The 16,359-nt window shown below is 41.1% G+C and overlaps 1 protein-coding gene across 3 annotated transcripts in view; it reads right to left on the reverse strand.

The window, feature by feature from the left end:
• Positions 1 to 16,359, reverse strand: part of LOC124138770 (trafficking protein particle complex subunit 13-like) — a 190,914-nt gene that overhangs the window by 35,074 nt on the left and 139,481 nt on the right. The window contains exon 1 of one of the 3 annotated variants that reach the window (XM_046505626.2): positions 13,232 to 13,280. The exons of the other annotated variants lie outside the window; for them this stretch is intronic. Coding sequence (XP_046361582.1) covers positions 13,232 to 13,265 — 34 coding nt within the window. The 5' untranslated portion in view covers positions 13,266 to 13,280. Of the gene's footprint in view, positions 1 to 13,231; positions 13,281 to 16,359 lie in introns of those variants that run through there. 3 annotated transcript variants of the gene reach the window in all.

Raw genomic sequence — 16,359 nt, forward strand, 5'->3', positions numbered from 1 at the left:
TTGGAGTTCACTGTCATTGTATATCTTCAGCTCAGTGCAGAAAACAATCTCTACCCTCATTTTCAGTAAAGCCCAAGTTGTTGTCATGAAAACATGAAAAACAAAAACAAATCCTGAATGATCAAAAGGCACCAGTTCACCATTAGACTGATTTGTATAGCAAGTTTCAACAAGAAATATTCAACAGTTTAGGAGTTCTGCTCTGGAAACGGAAAACGTAAGGACAGACGGACAGATGGACATGCTGATCCCTAAATCCCCAATTTTGCAAACCGAGGGGATAATAAAAAGGACATAATCTGCAATTTCTCCACTGATGAGCAGCAATGCCAAAACAGGGACGTCAAGTCAAGAAAATAATCTATATCACCTACAATACATTAGATCCTAATAGCCAAAAAATATCTATCCAGTCCCAGCCATCTCACATCTCAGTTTAGAATGTAGTGTTTATGCTTATCTGTGATGCCATCACTACAGATGGGGAGTCCCTCCCTCTCAACACAATGCAGCTGTAGATGCTGATACAGCTGTGGTGCCCATCTACATCATACAGGCAGCGAGCCTCTATCTTTCAACACAATGTAGCTGTAGATGCTGATGCAGCTGTTGTGTCCATCGACATCCTACTGGTAGAGAGCTCATCCCTCTTAACACAATGCAGCTGAAGACCTTGATGCAGCTGTTGTGTCTATCAACATCCTACTGGTAGAGAGCTCTCCCTCTCAACACAATGCAGCTGTAGATGCTGATACATCTGTTGTGCCCATCTACATCATACAGGTAGAGAGCCTCTATCTTTCAACACAATGTAGCTGTAGATGCTGATGCAGCTGTTGTGTCCATCGACATCCTACTGGTAAAGAGCCCATCCCTCTTAACACAATGCAGCTGTAGACCTTGATGCAGCTGTTGTGTCCATCTACATCCTACAGATAGAGAGCCCTCCCTCTCAACACAATGCAGCTGTAGACCTTGATGCAGCTGTTGTGTCCATCTACATCCTACAGATAGAGAGCCCTCCCTCTCAACACAATGCAGCTGTAGACCTTGATGCAGCTGTTGTGTCCATCTATATTCTACAGGTAGAGATCCCATCCCTCTCAACAAAATGCAGCTGTAGACCTTGATGCAGCTGTTGTGTCCATCTACATTCTACTGGTAGAGAGCCCATCCCTCTCAACACAATGCAGCTGTAGACCTTGATGCAGCTGTTGTGTCCATCTACATCCTACTGGTAGAGATCCCCTCTCTCTCAACACAATGCAGCTGTAGACCTTGATGCAGCTGTTGTGTCCATCTACATTCTACAGGTAGAGATCCCCTCTCTCTCAACACAATGCAGCTGTAGACCTTGATGCAGCTGTTGTGTCCATCTACATCCTACTGGTAGAGATCCCCTCTCTCTCAACACAATGCAGCTGTAGACCTTGATGCAGCTGTTGTGTCCATCTACATTCTACAGGTAGAGATCCCCTCCCTCTCCAAAAAATGCAGCTGAAGACCTTGATGCAGAGCTCCCTGCCATCACAACACAATACAACTGGCAATACACACACATCCAACAGATGGCACCACTCAGCGACATTATCAGTAGGTCATACCAAGCAGGTAAATCCTTCCTTCATACAATCTGCTGATAACAAGCCAATAAACATTTACTACATCTCTGATATTTTCTTTTATTGGAGAATAGATTTTTCTTTTTTCCTGACACAATAGTGATTGGCTCATTGAGGTTAATAGCATGAACTCTCAGCATTTGCAGCTGTGACTCCCTACAAAGCCTCCTACATTAAGTGTATACTATTCAACAGACTGGATGGTCCATGCTTCTGACTTGATGGATGTACATACGACAATGAGGTAAGGTACAGACCGATGGTCCACAGTGAGGTAAGGTAGAGACTGATGGTCCACAGTGAGGTAAGGTAGAGACTGATGGTCCACAGTGAGGTAAGGTACAGACTGATGGTCCACAGTGAGGTAAGGTACAGACTGATGGTCCAGAGTGAGGTAAGGTACAGACTGATGGTCCACAGTGAGGTAAGGTACAGACTGATGGTCCAGAGTGAGGTAAGGTACAGACTGATGGTCCACAGTGAGGTAAGGTACAGACTGATGGTCCACAGTGAGGTAAGGTACAGACCGATGGTCAACAGTGAGGTAAGGTACAGACCGATGGTCCACAGTGAGGTTAGGTACAGACTGATGGTCCACAGTGAGGTAAGGTACAGACTGATGGTCCACAGTGAGGTAAGGTACAGACTGATGGTCCACAGTGAGGTTAGGTACGGACTGATGGTCCACAGTGAGGTAAGGTACAGACTGATGGTCCACAGTGAGGTAAGGTACAGACTGATGGTCCACAGTGAGGTAAGGTACAGACTGATGGTCCACAGTGAGGTAAGGTACGGACTGATGGTCCATGTCTCTGGCTGGCTGGATGTACACACCACAGTAAGGTAACATACGCCAAGGACACACACACCATGGCCCTCATTTATTGTAAACTACAAACTGAAAAGGTCCAACCGTATATACACATAGTCTGTACTTTAGACTAGAACTTGATGGTTCATACTTTTCTCATATTTCTTATATTCAAATTTCAGTGAATATTGCTATTTCATGTTTAATTTTCTTACACCATTCATTCCTTGTGACATTAAGTGTATTTAATTACATAATGTTTAATCTTGCATAAACCTTTTAAAAAAATGATTATTTCAGCAATCAGTAGGAAATGATATCATTGAGGTTTAATGGTGACATTTTCTTCAACCATGTGTCAATGCTGTATAATATTACTATCACAGATGTGTGACAAAAATGCCAGTCAGCTTACAAAGACATTCCATGGTACAAAATCCTCCCCAGCCCTATGCTATGCATCATATTGGATTTAATAAGGGACTGGGTGTCCAAAATGGCTGTTTTGCAAAATCATATGTTGACTGAAGTGATGCACCACTTAGCTGGCTCTGATGGTGGGGGGAGGTGGGGTGGCCTGGAGAAGTCACTCTTCATATCAAAGGCCCGGGTAGGGGTCCCAACATGGGTGCAAAGTGTGAAGGCGTCAAGCCCACTTCTCATGTCCTCTGACATGATGCTACTTGAACATTGCTTAAAGTGATGTAAACCCATAACCCTTCACTTACACTGGAGGCCGTCCTAGCTGTAGCCTGACTGAAGTTTTGTTCTGTTGGCACTGCTTTGTATGCTCTGGGCACCATCACACATTTGTTGCTATTTTGAGTTTGTTTTTTCGTGAACCAGTACAACTTATTTGTAGATTTGGGTGGTACAATTATACAGTTGAAAGAAGACTTCAATATCTAGCTATGTTCTAGGGAATCGGTTGCCCTGTGGTCAAAGTGTTAGAATTTGTTATGCAGAGATGCATCTCTTAGGTGTGCCAGGATCTGATGATCTATTTGAATCATAATGCCTAGTTTATGATCCTTGGTTTCTCAACATCTCACCAATGGCTTTGGTTTAACATCTACACATGTCTTCACACATCAACATGTTAATTTAAACTTTTCTCCTTCATTAAGCTGACACACCCTGATAAAATGGAAACACTGTTCTACTAGCAGCATGAAACCAACCTCATGTCAGTTTTATCCTGAAAACGCTGTCCTAGTAGAGGTTCCACAAACAAGGGATTCTATCGAAAGGTCACATGAGGAAAATGGGGAGGATTTGTGGAATTGATGTGTGGATGGATAAATGAACATGTGGGAGGATGCATGAATAATTATTGTTTATGTTCAGAAAGATGGGTGGGAAAATGAGTGTGTATGTGGGTCTATGAATGGAGACTATTTAGATGGGTGGGTATGTGGGTTTATGAATGGAGACTATTTAGATGGGTGAGTATCTGGGTTTTTGAATGAAGACTATTTAGATGGGTGAGTATGTGGGTTTATGAATGGAGACTATTTAGATGGGTGGGTATATGGGTTTATGAATGGAGACTATTTAGATGGGTGGGTATGTGGGTTTTTGAATGGAGACTATTTAGATGGGTGGGTATATGGGTTTATGAATGGAGACTATTTAGATGGGTGAGTATGTGGGTTTATGAATGGAGACTATTTAGATGGGTGGGTATGTGGGTTTTTGAATGGAGACTATTTAGATGGGTGGGTATATGGGTTTATGAATGGAGACTATTTAGATGGGTGAGTATGTGGGTTTATGAATGGAGACTATTTAGATGGGTGAGTATGTAGGTTTATGAATGAAGACTATTTAGATGGGTGGGTATGTGGGTTTATGAATGGAGACTATTTAGATGGGTGAGTATGTGGGTTTATGAATGGAGACTATTTAGATGGGCGAGTATGTGGGTTTATGAACAGAGACTATTTAGATGGGTGAATATGTGGGTTTATGAATAGAGACTATTAAATGAGTATGTGAGTGAGTGAGTGAGTGAGTGAGTGAGTGAGTATGTGGGTCTATGAATGGAGACTATTTAGATGGGTGGGTATGTAGGTTTATGAATGGAGACTATTTAGATGGGTGGGTATGTGGGTTTATGAACAGAGACTAATTAGATGGATGAATATGTGGGTTTATGAATGGTGACTATTTAGATGGGTGAGTATGTGGGTTTATGAATAGAGACTATTAAATGAGTATGTGAGTGAGTGAGTGAGTGAGTGAGTGAGTGAGTGAGTGAGTATGGTTTTACGCTGCTTTTAGCAATACTCCAGCAATATCACGGCGGGGACACCAGAAATGGGCTTCACACATTGTACCCATGTTGGGAATCGAACCCGGGTCTTCGGCATGACGAGCGAACGCTTTAAAATGAGTATGTGAGTATGTGGGTTTATGAATGGAGACTATTTAGATGGGTGGGTATGTAGGTTTTTTGAATAGAGATTCAGACAGGTGGGTGAATGGGTGAGTGTGTGGGAAAAGGGGTGGATGCATGGATGAGTGGGTTGTACGGGTGAACTGGTTGATGAGTGGACAACAGAATGAGGGGTGGATGGTAGGGCTGGCTGAAAAGATCGATAATCAGAAATGTCGTCGATGGGAAGGAATATTAAGAATTTTTTATATGAAAATTGTGTCATTGATAATTTCTTACACAAGCTATTGTGATGAAATAAAGTTTTAACTTACTGAAGCAGACTTGTTTTTGAACATTGCCAAAGATGGCAAGCAACTGATTTTGTCATATCTTAAATGTCCACAAAGTAATCCATGCAAATATGTGTCACCACTCACCAGTGACGTGAATATGTTGTTTTGTCTCTGAGCTTTTTGCATATTTTACTTCTCTGATATTTATTGATAATTGATCGTTATTTAGTAAACGAATATAGATCTGTAAAATTTATATTGATAGCCAGCCCTAGTGGATGGCTGAATGAATGTGTAGGAAGGATGCATGGATGAGAGAGAAGGTGATTGTGGGGATGTGTGGTTCAGTGATGTGAGTGGAGTACTGACAACATCAAGATGTTATTCTGTTGACCGAGCAGCTGTATTATCATCTTTCATCAGTTCTTAAAAACTCATCACAAGCAGATAATGGATGTGTACATGAACAGGAAAACAACACGAAAACACTGCTCTGACAGATGAGATAAAACTGTAAATCCTCATCCATTAAGACGAGCCAATATACTCAACATTGATTTTCCTTTCATCCATTGCCTTGTTTCTTGTGTAAGCTCTTAATAGTCCTATTTTATAGGAAACAGCCAAAGACAGTGACCTCAATGTGACTAATTGCTTGGCTGCATTAATAGCATGTAGTAATTACTTCCTTCTTAACAAACTGAAGTAGTTTGATGGCCTAGTTGATTCAGAGACACAATCAGAGACAATGTTCCTCACAGCCTCTCTTCAGGGAAGCGTAATCCCATTAAAAGGTAATTGTGTTTCACAGAGCTGCTAATCAGACTTGCACGGACAACTGCACGAAACTGCTCTGCATCGTATTAGCTGGCTACCATGTTCAACAGCATTCCGTGAAATTTGAGTTTGATTTAATTGTGATGGACATGATTTCAAGTTGGCCCAAGGCTGCAAGTTCAATGGAAAAAGTATCCAGGTTACTCAATGCTAAACAGATGGCTAGATTCCAAATATTGAAACGCAGGTTGTATAACTAATTATTTTTTTAAGTATTGGAGTGTTCAGACAAGACCTAGAAGGCCTTGATATTATTAAAGGAAAGGAGTTGAACTGATGCTACATGTGTTCATTCATACAAGAGACAGTGCCAATATTACCCTGGGGCAAAACATAGTGAGTGCTCCCATTTCTGATATTTGCACAGTGTGCACATATTACGTTTCAGTTATTCTAGCCATTTGATTGGCTGATTGCCTTTAAGGGTCTACTTTCGCTACATTCATTCATTCATATTTCAGTCACAAGAACACTGTTAGTGTCTACCCTGAAAATGCATCCAGAGAACGGAAAACAAATTGAAGTAATTTTTATTTGTAATTTTAATATTAAATTATTATTAAAGTACTTTATCAGAAAATGGTATATGAAATAAAATGAACATGCAGCTGATCATCTATTTTGCTGAACGAACATGTGCCAACAGCATTATTGTCAGATGGGCCAATCATTCAAACGAGCACTTCTGAATGGTTATAACTCTAAAACAGTACAAAACATGTGTGATCATTTCATCTTGAAACAACAGCTGATGAAAGCACAGAATCTACAATTACAATTATTCAAATTCCTTCAACTGAATGAAAACCATCCTTCACAAAGCAATAAACGTTGCTTTAGAGCGTTTGAATTCACTCAAATTATGGCCTTTCCTGCTTAGCCCCCTAAAATATTGGACAGCAATATCCTAAATCCTTGCATTTAAATGGCTGACTTTATTCCAACCATGGCCTTTATGTTCAACTTCCTTGCCGATATTCAATTAGTCATGGGCCGATGCTGGTTTTTACAGCCAAGTTAGCAGGTAGGAAATGACTAGGTGACATGCAATGGGTTACGTGCATGGGCCCAGTGTGGTATGAAGGTTGGACCCCATCAAACAGCCAGCCAGAAATCTCATGTTATACAATGGTTAATTCATGTCATGGTTTAGTGTCAAATGGTGGCTGTAGATTAATTTAACTCAAAACACCCAGAAGGAAAACACAAATGTTTTAGGGTAATACTGCTTGCTTTATGGGAATATGACTATTCTCTGTGGACACCCTGGTCTATTCCTGTCTTTATTTTGAATGAGTAAAAAGGAAAGTTAGGCACATCAGTAAAACAAGTGTGCATTTGTTCAAGATGTAAATCATCTTTATTATTATGATCATTGGTATCACCGTTATTATTATTATCAATGTTTCATCCAAATCATCATTACAATCTTCATCGTGGTCATCTTTATGACCAACACTATCATCACCATCCCCACCAACATCTCCAACATCATCAGTGTCTTTACTCATCATCTTGTTCACCTGGGCCATTAACAAGGCATTGCAATTCACTCTGCAGAGTTTCTTTCCTTAGTCATGACAGGATTTGATGAGTGAGTGAGTGAGTGAGTGAGTGAGTGAGTGAGTGAGTGAGTGAGTGAGTGAGTGAGTGTTGTTTTAAGCTGTTCTTCGCAATATTCCAGCAATATCACGGCGGGGGACACTAGAAATGGGCTTCACACATTGTCGGGAATCAAACCCCTGTCTTTGGCATGACGAGTGAATGCTTTAACCACTAGGCTACCCAACCGCCCCAGGATTTGATGATCAAGGATTCATATCCAAGATTTACCCTGATTATTATGCTTGACTTTTTAAGCACTGTAACTGTGCTCATAGTTTTATGAACCTACTGCCACATTTGTCTATTTTGTCTATGTAGGTATCTTCCTATCTCATAGTAACATTTAGATGGTTCATAATTTGTATAAAACACTCTTGCTCGTTTTTGGTTGAAAATGTAAAACCTTGTGCTCAGGAAAAACGTTCCCTTGCTCACGTTTTTACAAGTGTTTTATAACTTCATCAAAGGGGTAAATGCCCAAAACCTGCGTAACTCCGAGCTTCTCACATTAAGCTGACAATTCAAAGCAGCACTTATCATGATCTGTGCTAACGTAGTAAATTTGAACACGAACTACTCGAAACCATCCTCCTCATCCCTCATCTCAAAATAACCACTGTAATCATCACTATTCCTATCACACTTGCCATCATCATCATTTCCACTAGTTACATCAACATAAACATTTGGAATTACATTATCCTCTTGTCTTTTGTTTTAATTACATGAATTTTGCTCTAATAATCTAAAGACACTAAATGTTAAGAAAATACTCACAAAAATGAAACCAAAGTACTTTAGAATGTGAAAAATCCCTTTGGGTGTAGCACTATGAACATGTATTTTGAAGTCTTTGACAGGCATTTAGAATATGAAAAGATGAAACTCTTTATGGGTGATGACTTCTGTTTTTGTAGTATGGTTTTATGCCGCTTTTAGCAATATTCCAGCAATATCACGGTGGGGGGCTTCACACATTATACCCATGTGGGGAACTGAACCCAGGTCTTCGGCATGACAAACCACCAGGCTTCCCCACTGCCCTGCATTATGTTTAGTAAATTCTGCCTTAGTATAAACTGATCTTATAAACAAAACCAGGTCAAATGTAACTTGTCTCAGGCTTTGGACTCAGGGCTTTTCGGTGCGGATTCTTTTTTTCCTGCCACCTCCACTACCTAATACAGACAGACATCCCGTCACTGTGTCTATGGTATCATAGCTACAGACACCTGTCCATGCATGAGTGTTTTATCAGGTGCCCTTGAGCTTGTCTGGTAGTGATGGTGAATGGTATCAACACCAACTGTTACCATTCACATTGCCTAATGGACCTTGGATGTACGCACTTACCAGCTTCAACAATGCATATTATTTAATACATATATGTACGGATGAATGGGAAACTGTAAAGTACTTTATTGAATCAGATCACAGTTCAGCAAGAACACCAGTAACAACTCTACTATCAGTGGTCAGTCGGCAAATCACATATCCTGGCATGGGTAACAGACACAATAGCAGGCACAATATATTTGAGCATCTTGGACCATGTGACCATTCTTCCATCGATGCATTAGAGAGAGTGAGTGAGTGGTTGTTTGGTTGAGCGAGTGAGTTTCTTTTCTTAACACTGCTTGGAACAGTATTTCAGTCACATCACTGTGCATAAGCTTGATGTGGAAGGAAAGCCTGAAGAGAAGCAGGCCTCAGGTGTTTACCACTTTGAGTGAAACCCACGAGCACAGGTATGTTACTGTCAAATCCTAGAAACGTAATCGGGGCAAATCTGGTCTTCAAACCCACTGTTACAGGTTTCTGGCATACCTAAGGGACACAACTTCCTTAGCAATTTGCTGTGCTTTTGACATGTGGTCCCCCTCACCCTCTGGAGCATTAGAGAAACGGAGTAAATAATCAAAGCACGATCTGACAACATATTGTGTCGGTAGATTCAGACAAATCCTCAAGTCTGAGTCTACATTGAACATATTTTGGTATGGACATTTCTCAAATAATAAAATAATAAATAACACAAAAATATCAATGCATGTTTTATTACCCTATATCACTTTCTTCACAATTTACATGTTTTTACACACGAAAAGTCACATTCTCAAGACAAATCGATAGCTTCAAATAACAACCAAAGCAGAGTTCGCCATCACTTGACGAAATATCACAGTCCCCTAAATAAATGAATGGTAAATTCGGAGTCAATGTCAACTCTGTTCATTAGAAATTCCCAGACACAATTACTCGGCAAATCCAAAGGCAGCAATGAAAAGGAAACCCAGCCATTCATGAATTTCCAAGATGCTTTATTCAATCCCTTCAACGTCATTCTAAGTTCCGATGGGCTTCTATTAAATCAGCACAGTTAAATACACCAGGAAATATACTCAGCGAAAAGACACACAATCACCAAATAGGACCAATACATTCATCCCCTGGACAATTTCAAAATCTAAGAGTTTGAGCAATTCCAATTGTTACGATTTTCCAAAATTTGCAGACTCTTAACAATTCTGTCAACACATTCAGGGCCGAGAGAGCAGATTACTTTTTGAGAGGAAGCCATTAAGATCACATTTATTACAACCATTCTGTAAGTATTGACAGCTCTGACCTTTAAAAGTGGAACTGAAGCTCGTCGGGCTCAAGGTCACTCTGTCCTTTGGATGTAGCATTTGCCTTGGGAATCCTATTATTCCTGTAGAGAATTGAGTCTATAGAATTTACATCCCTTGCATCTGTTAGATATTGCACAACAGGATATCAATTTCAACCATTTTTCTGCACAATTTTATTTCAATATTGAGGATATACACAGAATTATGAAAGATGTGAAGAATATGCATTGGTCAGCACAAGCATGATCCTGCAATTCCACATTAATGGAGAAAAGTGTTGAATCTCTCTTGTTTACAGACGAAGTTGTTTTGCTCAACAATTAGAGAATTGTTTAAGGGTGTCTGATTTATACACAAATTTAGCCATACTACTCAAAAAGAAGTTAAGGACCACCTGATTCTTTCATATTACTGTATTTTATTTGTCATTGCATGACAGCTTAACTATAGTAGTATGAAAGAATTGGGTTGGTCCAAGGTTCACTTCTTTTGAGTTGTATATTTTTAAGTTAGAAGGTTCAATGAAAGAATCCGTACCTTGTTCAAAGGATTACCTACAACCTTGCTTGATAGAGATTTACAACCAATATAACATCAACAAAATTAATCAAAGATTACTATGTATATTAAGAAAATCTGATTTAACTAGAAGAGATTTAAATATGCTATAAGACCATTATACTCAAGTTTGATCCGTACACAAATGGATGATTATTAAATGGTGATTTTATATGTGTCATTTCTGGGTTTGCACCTTGATTTCTTCTCACAGAAACACTTTTCTTGTAACTCAAAAAATATTCTTTTCATATTTTTAATGGAAAATACAAATCATTGGATTGCAGAATTTTAGAAATAAGGTGCAGTATTCCGCCAAATATGTCAAGGAAATTGAAGCACTTTGCACTGGACTCCTATAGTCACTGTACCAATATCAACATGTCTGCATCTCCTAGAGAACAGACACATACAAGGCTTAGGCATCATCTCTGGTACTGTGTATTCTGTTTGGGAGTTCAATGTCTAATGATAAGCTGACTCAAAAAGTTTTAGCACAGGCTGAACATACTTTCAAAAGAAGAGGATACAGGATAAACAGGCCCGAGATAGCTAGGCTAAGGGTGAGTATATGGCTTATTAAAGCTGCAACTCTAGGACTTTGTCATCAATGAACTGACTTGTGTTAAATGCAGCATACGACATCCTATCTCTCTGCACTTTGTCATCAGTTATTCTGTAAACCAACTTACACAAACACAATGTTATCTGCAGACAGTGAACTGACAATGTCCAATACAGCATTTGACATTCTGTGATGCTGTCTGACACGATGTCTCTGAACAACACTAAACCATGCCACTGTTAAATGCAACATGAAACTGACCATGATCCAAGCAATCTATACCCACAGCATGAGACAGACACAGAAGCATAGACTAAACCCCCTTTACAGCAAGACACAAATTAACTCATAAATCATCCACATCAAACTGATATTTCCAGCCATCCAAAATGAGTGAAGAAATTGTCTGGCAAACACTCTGCCCATCATATCCAATCCTGCTTCCTATACATCACCAATGTGGAATACCTCCTGCTTCTTTCTGCACCATAAAACATACAACAATGACTTTGAGGATGCATTATTAAGCATCTTCCCCACCATCCGACAAGAAGGGTTCATGTCTGCCCCCGAGCTTGCAACAGTGCAGCGCAGGTGTGCGTTAGCAGCTAATGCACGAGACGTATTTGTACGTTGATTAGAGGTGCACACTTCCTTCTATGGCTGAAGTCAGTCTGCAGACAACCAGGGAAGTTTATGATGGTGATAATTGAGGCAACATCACTGCCAAACCCTTGAAGGCCAATTTAAGAGAGAGGCACTTTTTAAATGTCTACGAGGTAATCAGGATTACATGGCGAGTTAATTCAATCATCGTCTGCCAATATGAGGTCTAGGGTTTGTCCGTCAGAAGTTTGTTACTTTTTTTCTTTCACGAAGAAACTTTTTCTCTTTTGAGGCCACTCTTGGAGTGCTTCTCATACAGGACTTATCACTGAATATAGTACATTGTCAAAGTTTGGATGTGGTGATAACACCTTTTAGTGCTGGATTTACAATAGCTCACATACTGAATCAAAACTTGACAGAGTGTGTTCAATTGAACTCCAATTAGAACAGTATTATATTTATCATATTTCGACATGTCACCAGTTCTTTCATTGAAGCCTCCTACACTGTTCCCTTTGTGCAATGGATGGGTGCAAAAGTGGAATTTTGTGACAGGGTTACCATTAACCTCCTAAACTGTGATTACCTAACAGGTAGGATTACCATACAACCTCCTTAACAGTGATTGGCCACAGGCAGGATTACCATACAACCTCCTCCTAAACAGTGATTGGTCATCAGACAGGGTCATCATACAACCCGAAAAACAGTGATTGTCCAAAAGAGACAGTTATCATACAACCTCCTAAACACTGATCGTCCAACAGGCAGGGTTACCATACTACATCCTGAACAGTGATTGGCCAACAGGCAGGGTTACCATACGACATCCTAAACAGTAAACAGTGATTTGGCCAACAGGCAGGGTTACCATACGACATCCTAAATAGTGATTGGCCAACAGGCAGGGTTACCATACGACATCCTAAACAGTGATTGGCCAACAGGCAGGGTTACCATACGACATCCTAAACAGTGATTGGCTAACAGGCAGGACTACCATACAGCCCCCAAAACAGTCATTGACCAAAAGGGCACAGTTATCACACAACCTTCTGAGCATCAATGGGCCAACAGGCAGGGTTACAATAGTGAGTGAGTGAGTATGGTTTTACGCCGCTTTTAGCAATATTCCAGCAATATCACGGCGGGGGACACCAGAAATGGGCTTCACACATTGTACCCATGTCGGGAATCGAACCCGGGTCTTCTGCGTGACGAGCGAACGCTTTAACCACTAGGCTACCCGACCGCCCCCAGGGTTACAATAACCTCCAAAACAGTCATTGTCTAAAAGGATTGGTTACCATAAACCTACCTGTACACTTTTCTTGTCTTGGCCTGAAAACCATACTCTTTACTGTTGTCTTCTAAGCACAATAATCAGAGGAAAGTATTGCTATCTCAGCCCTAAGACGCACTGACCTGTGCATAAGGCCACAGAGAACTCTCAGATCACTCTGTAGAAAAGAAGTTAGCTTGGGTAATTGAGCAATGTTTTCATGAACCTGATGCCCCTCTTTGTTCTATAGTGCTTCTTCAGCATGTGCTGATACCCAGTTGCACTGGCCCCATCAGTCAGGAACAGCAGCAGGAGATCCATCCACAGCATGCACCGGTACTGATAGAACCGAGGGGAAACATATGGCTCAGCAGATTGGGTTTGACTGATCACAGAGAGCAGCACCTTAACACAGCAATATTTCTTTGTCACTGCAGGGGACGTTTAGTACTAGGGAAACTACTGGTGCAGGTTGCCCTGACCAAGTGTTGTCATGCAACATGGTGAGTGAGTGAGTGAGTGAGTGAGTGAGTGAGTGAGTGAGTGAGTGAGTGAGTGAGTGAGTGAGTGAGTGAGTGGTTGTGTGTGAGTGTGGGTGCGAGTGTGAGTGTGAGTGTGAGTGTGAGTGAGTGAGTTGGGTTTAGCACCGCTTTTAACAGTATTCCAGTTATATTACAGCGTGTCAGCTTAATGTGGGAGGAAAGGTCGAAGTGATGCAGGTCTCAGACGTTTACCACTTCGCTGAAACCTACGAGCACGGGTATGGTGCTGACAAACCTAGAAACATAATTGGGGTGAACCGGGATTCGAACCCACAATCATAGGTTTCCGCACAGCGAATTGCGGCACTTAGACAACTGGGACACCCATGCCCCCCGTATGTGTGTGAGTGAGTGAATGAGTGAAAGTAAGTGGGTGGCCCTGATCAAGTGCTGTCATGGAACATGGTGAGTGAGTGAGAGGATTGCCCTGATCAAGTGCTGTCATGGAACATGGTGAGTGAGTGAGTGAGTGAGTGAGAGGATTGCCCTGATCAAGTGCTGTCATGGAACATGGTGAGTGAGTGAGTGAGAGGATTGCCCTGATCAAGTGCTGTCATGGAACATGGTGAGTGAGTGAGTGAGAGGATTGCCCTGATCAAGTGCTGTCATGGAACATGGTGAGTGAGTGAGTGAGAGGATTGCCCTGATCAAGTGCTGTCATGGAACATGGTGAGTGAGTGAGTGAGAGGATTGCCCTGATCAAGTGCTGTCATGGAACATGGTGAGTGAGTGAGTGAGAGGATTGCCCTGATCAAGTGCTGTCATGGAACATGGTGAGTGAGTGAGTGAGAGGATTGCCCTGATCAAGTGCTGTCATGGAACATGGTGAGTGAGTGAGTGAGTGAGTGAGTGAGTGAGTGAGTCCATATATCTGTATCCTGTCTCACCCATTAAACCACAAAACATGTGGACCTGACATGGTTCAGTGTGTATGGGCACAAGCTTGATGGCTAACAGTCTCCTCCTTTCACGTCAAGAAAGTACAACCATTGCATGCACATGACAAACAGCTCCCTGGAACCCTTCCCAACTTCTCACAGTGACAGAACATTTGTTGTGATATATTGCCTACAAAAAACAAGTTTAGCTCGATTTCCTTTTCTTAACTATTGATCCAGAAAGTTGCACTTCTAATGCATTGAATAACAAGCGTCTAGCCAATATTTAACACATGCAAATTGTTAGCACCTTCTAAAATGCCATCACCAGGAATAATATGAGACTATTCCTAATAACTGGACAATACGAGTCTTGTCAATGTTTAACATACACAAAGTGATAGTGCCTTCTATTGATGCTGAACAGATAAATATTCAATGTTTATCTAAGACTTCAAGACCGCAGTAATGGACCTTGAATTTCCCTGAATGCACTTATACTTGGCTGTGACACAGATACATTTGCACAGTGTACATTCATCATGGTATTGTTCACATAAGTAGTCCTGAAGTGTTCCATTAGTACAATGAGATCAAGTGTTTCAAGTGGTCATGGTGATAGTGGAATACTTTCTGTGATGAATGTTTGTAGGTTTTCATTGTCTCCTTTGGGATGTGTTTGTGAGATTGGATTGTCTTCTCAGGTGTCTGGTTGTGAGATTGGATTGTCTTCTAGAGGGTGTGGTTGTGAGATTGGATTGTCTTCTAGAGGGTGTGGTTGTGAGATTGGATTGTCTTCTAGGGGTTGTGGTTGTGAGATTGGATTGTCTTCTAGGGGTTGTGGTTGTGAGATTGGATTGTCCTCTAGGAGTGGTGGTTGTGAGATTGGATTGTCTTCTAGGGGTTGTGGTTGTGAGATTGGATTGTCTTCTAGGGGTTGTGGTTGTGAGATTGGATTGTCTTCTAGGGGTGGTGGTTGTGAGATTGGATTGTCTTCTAGGGGTTGTGGTTGTGAGATTGGATTGTCTTCTAGGGGTGGTGGTTGTGAGATTGGATTGTCTTCTAGGGGTTGTGGTTGTGAGATTGGATTGTCTTCTAGGAGTGGTGGTTGTGAGATTGGATTGTCTTCTAGGCGGTGTGGTTGTGAAATTGGATTGTCTTCTAGGGGGTGTGGTTGTGAGATTGGATTGTCTTCTAGGGGGTGTGGTTGTGAGATTGGATTGTCTTCTAGTGTTTTCTTTTCAGATTGGGTTGTCCTATGGGAGGTGTGGTTTTCAGATTGAATTCTCTTATAGGGTGTGTGGTTTTCAAATTGGGTTCTCTTATGGGGTGTGTGATTGTGAAATTCGGTTGTCTTCTGAGATGTGTAGTTTTGAAATAGGGTTCTCGTCTTGTTTGTTGGTATGTTTGTTGTTTAACACCTCACTCAGCAATATTCCAGCTATGTGACGATGGTCTGTAAATATTCAAATAAGGACCAGGCAATCCAGTGATTAACATCATGACCATAGATCTACACAATTGGGATATGATGGCACTCATCCGGAAAGTCAGCAAGCATGACCACCCTATCCCGCTAGTCACCTCTTATGACAAGAATGGGTTGCTAAAGACCAATTCTGGTTGTCTTCTTGGTGGGTGGTTGTGAGGTTGAGTTGTTGTCTGGGGAACTGGGGTGTGGTAGTTATAACATTGGGTTGTCTTCTGGGATGCATGACTCTTGAACTGGATTATCTTCTACAGT

Source organism: Haliotis rufescens, unplaced genomic scaffold, assembly GCF_023055435.1.
Source record: "Haliotis rufescens isolate VD_foot unplaced genomic scaffold, xgHalRufe1.0.p SCAF_2, whole genome shotgun sequence".
NCBI lineage: Eukaryota > Metazoa > Mollusca > Gastropoda > Lepetellida > Haliotidae > Haliotis > Haliotis rufescens.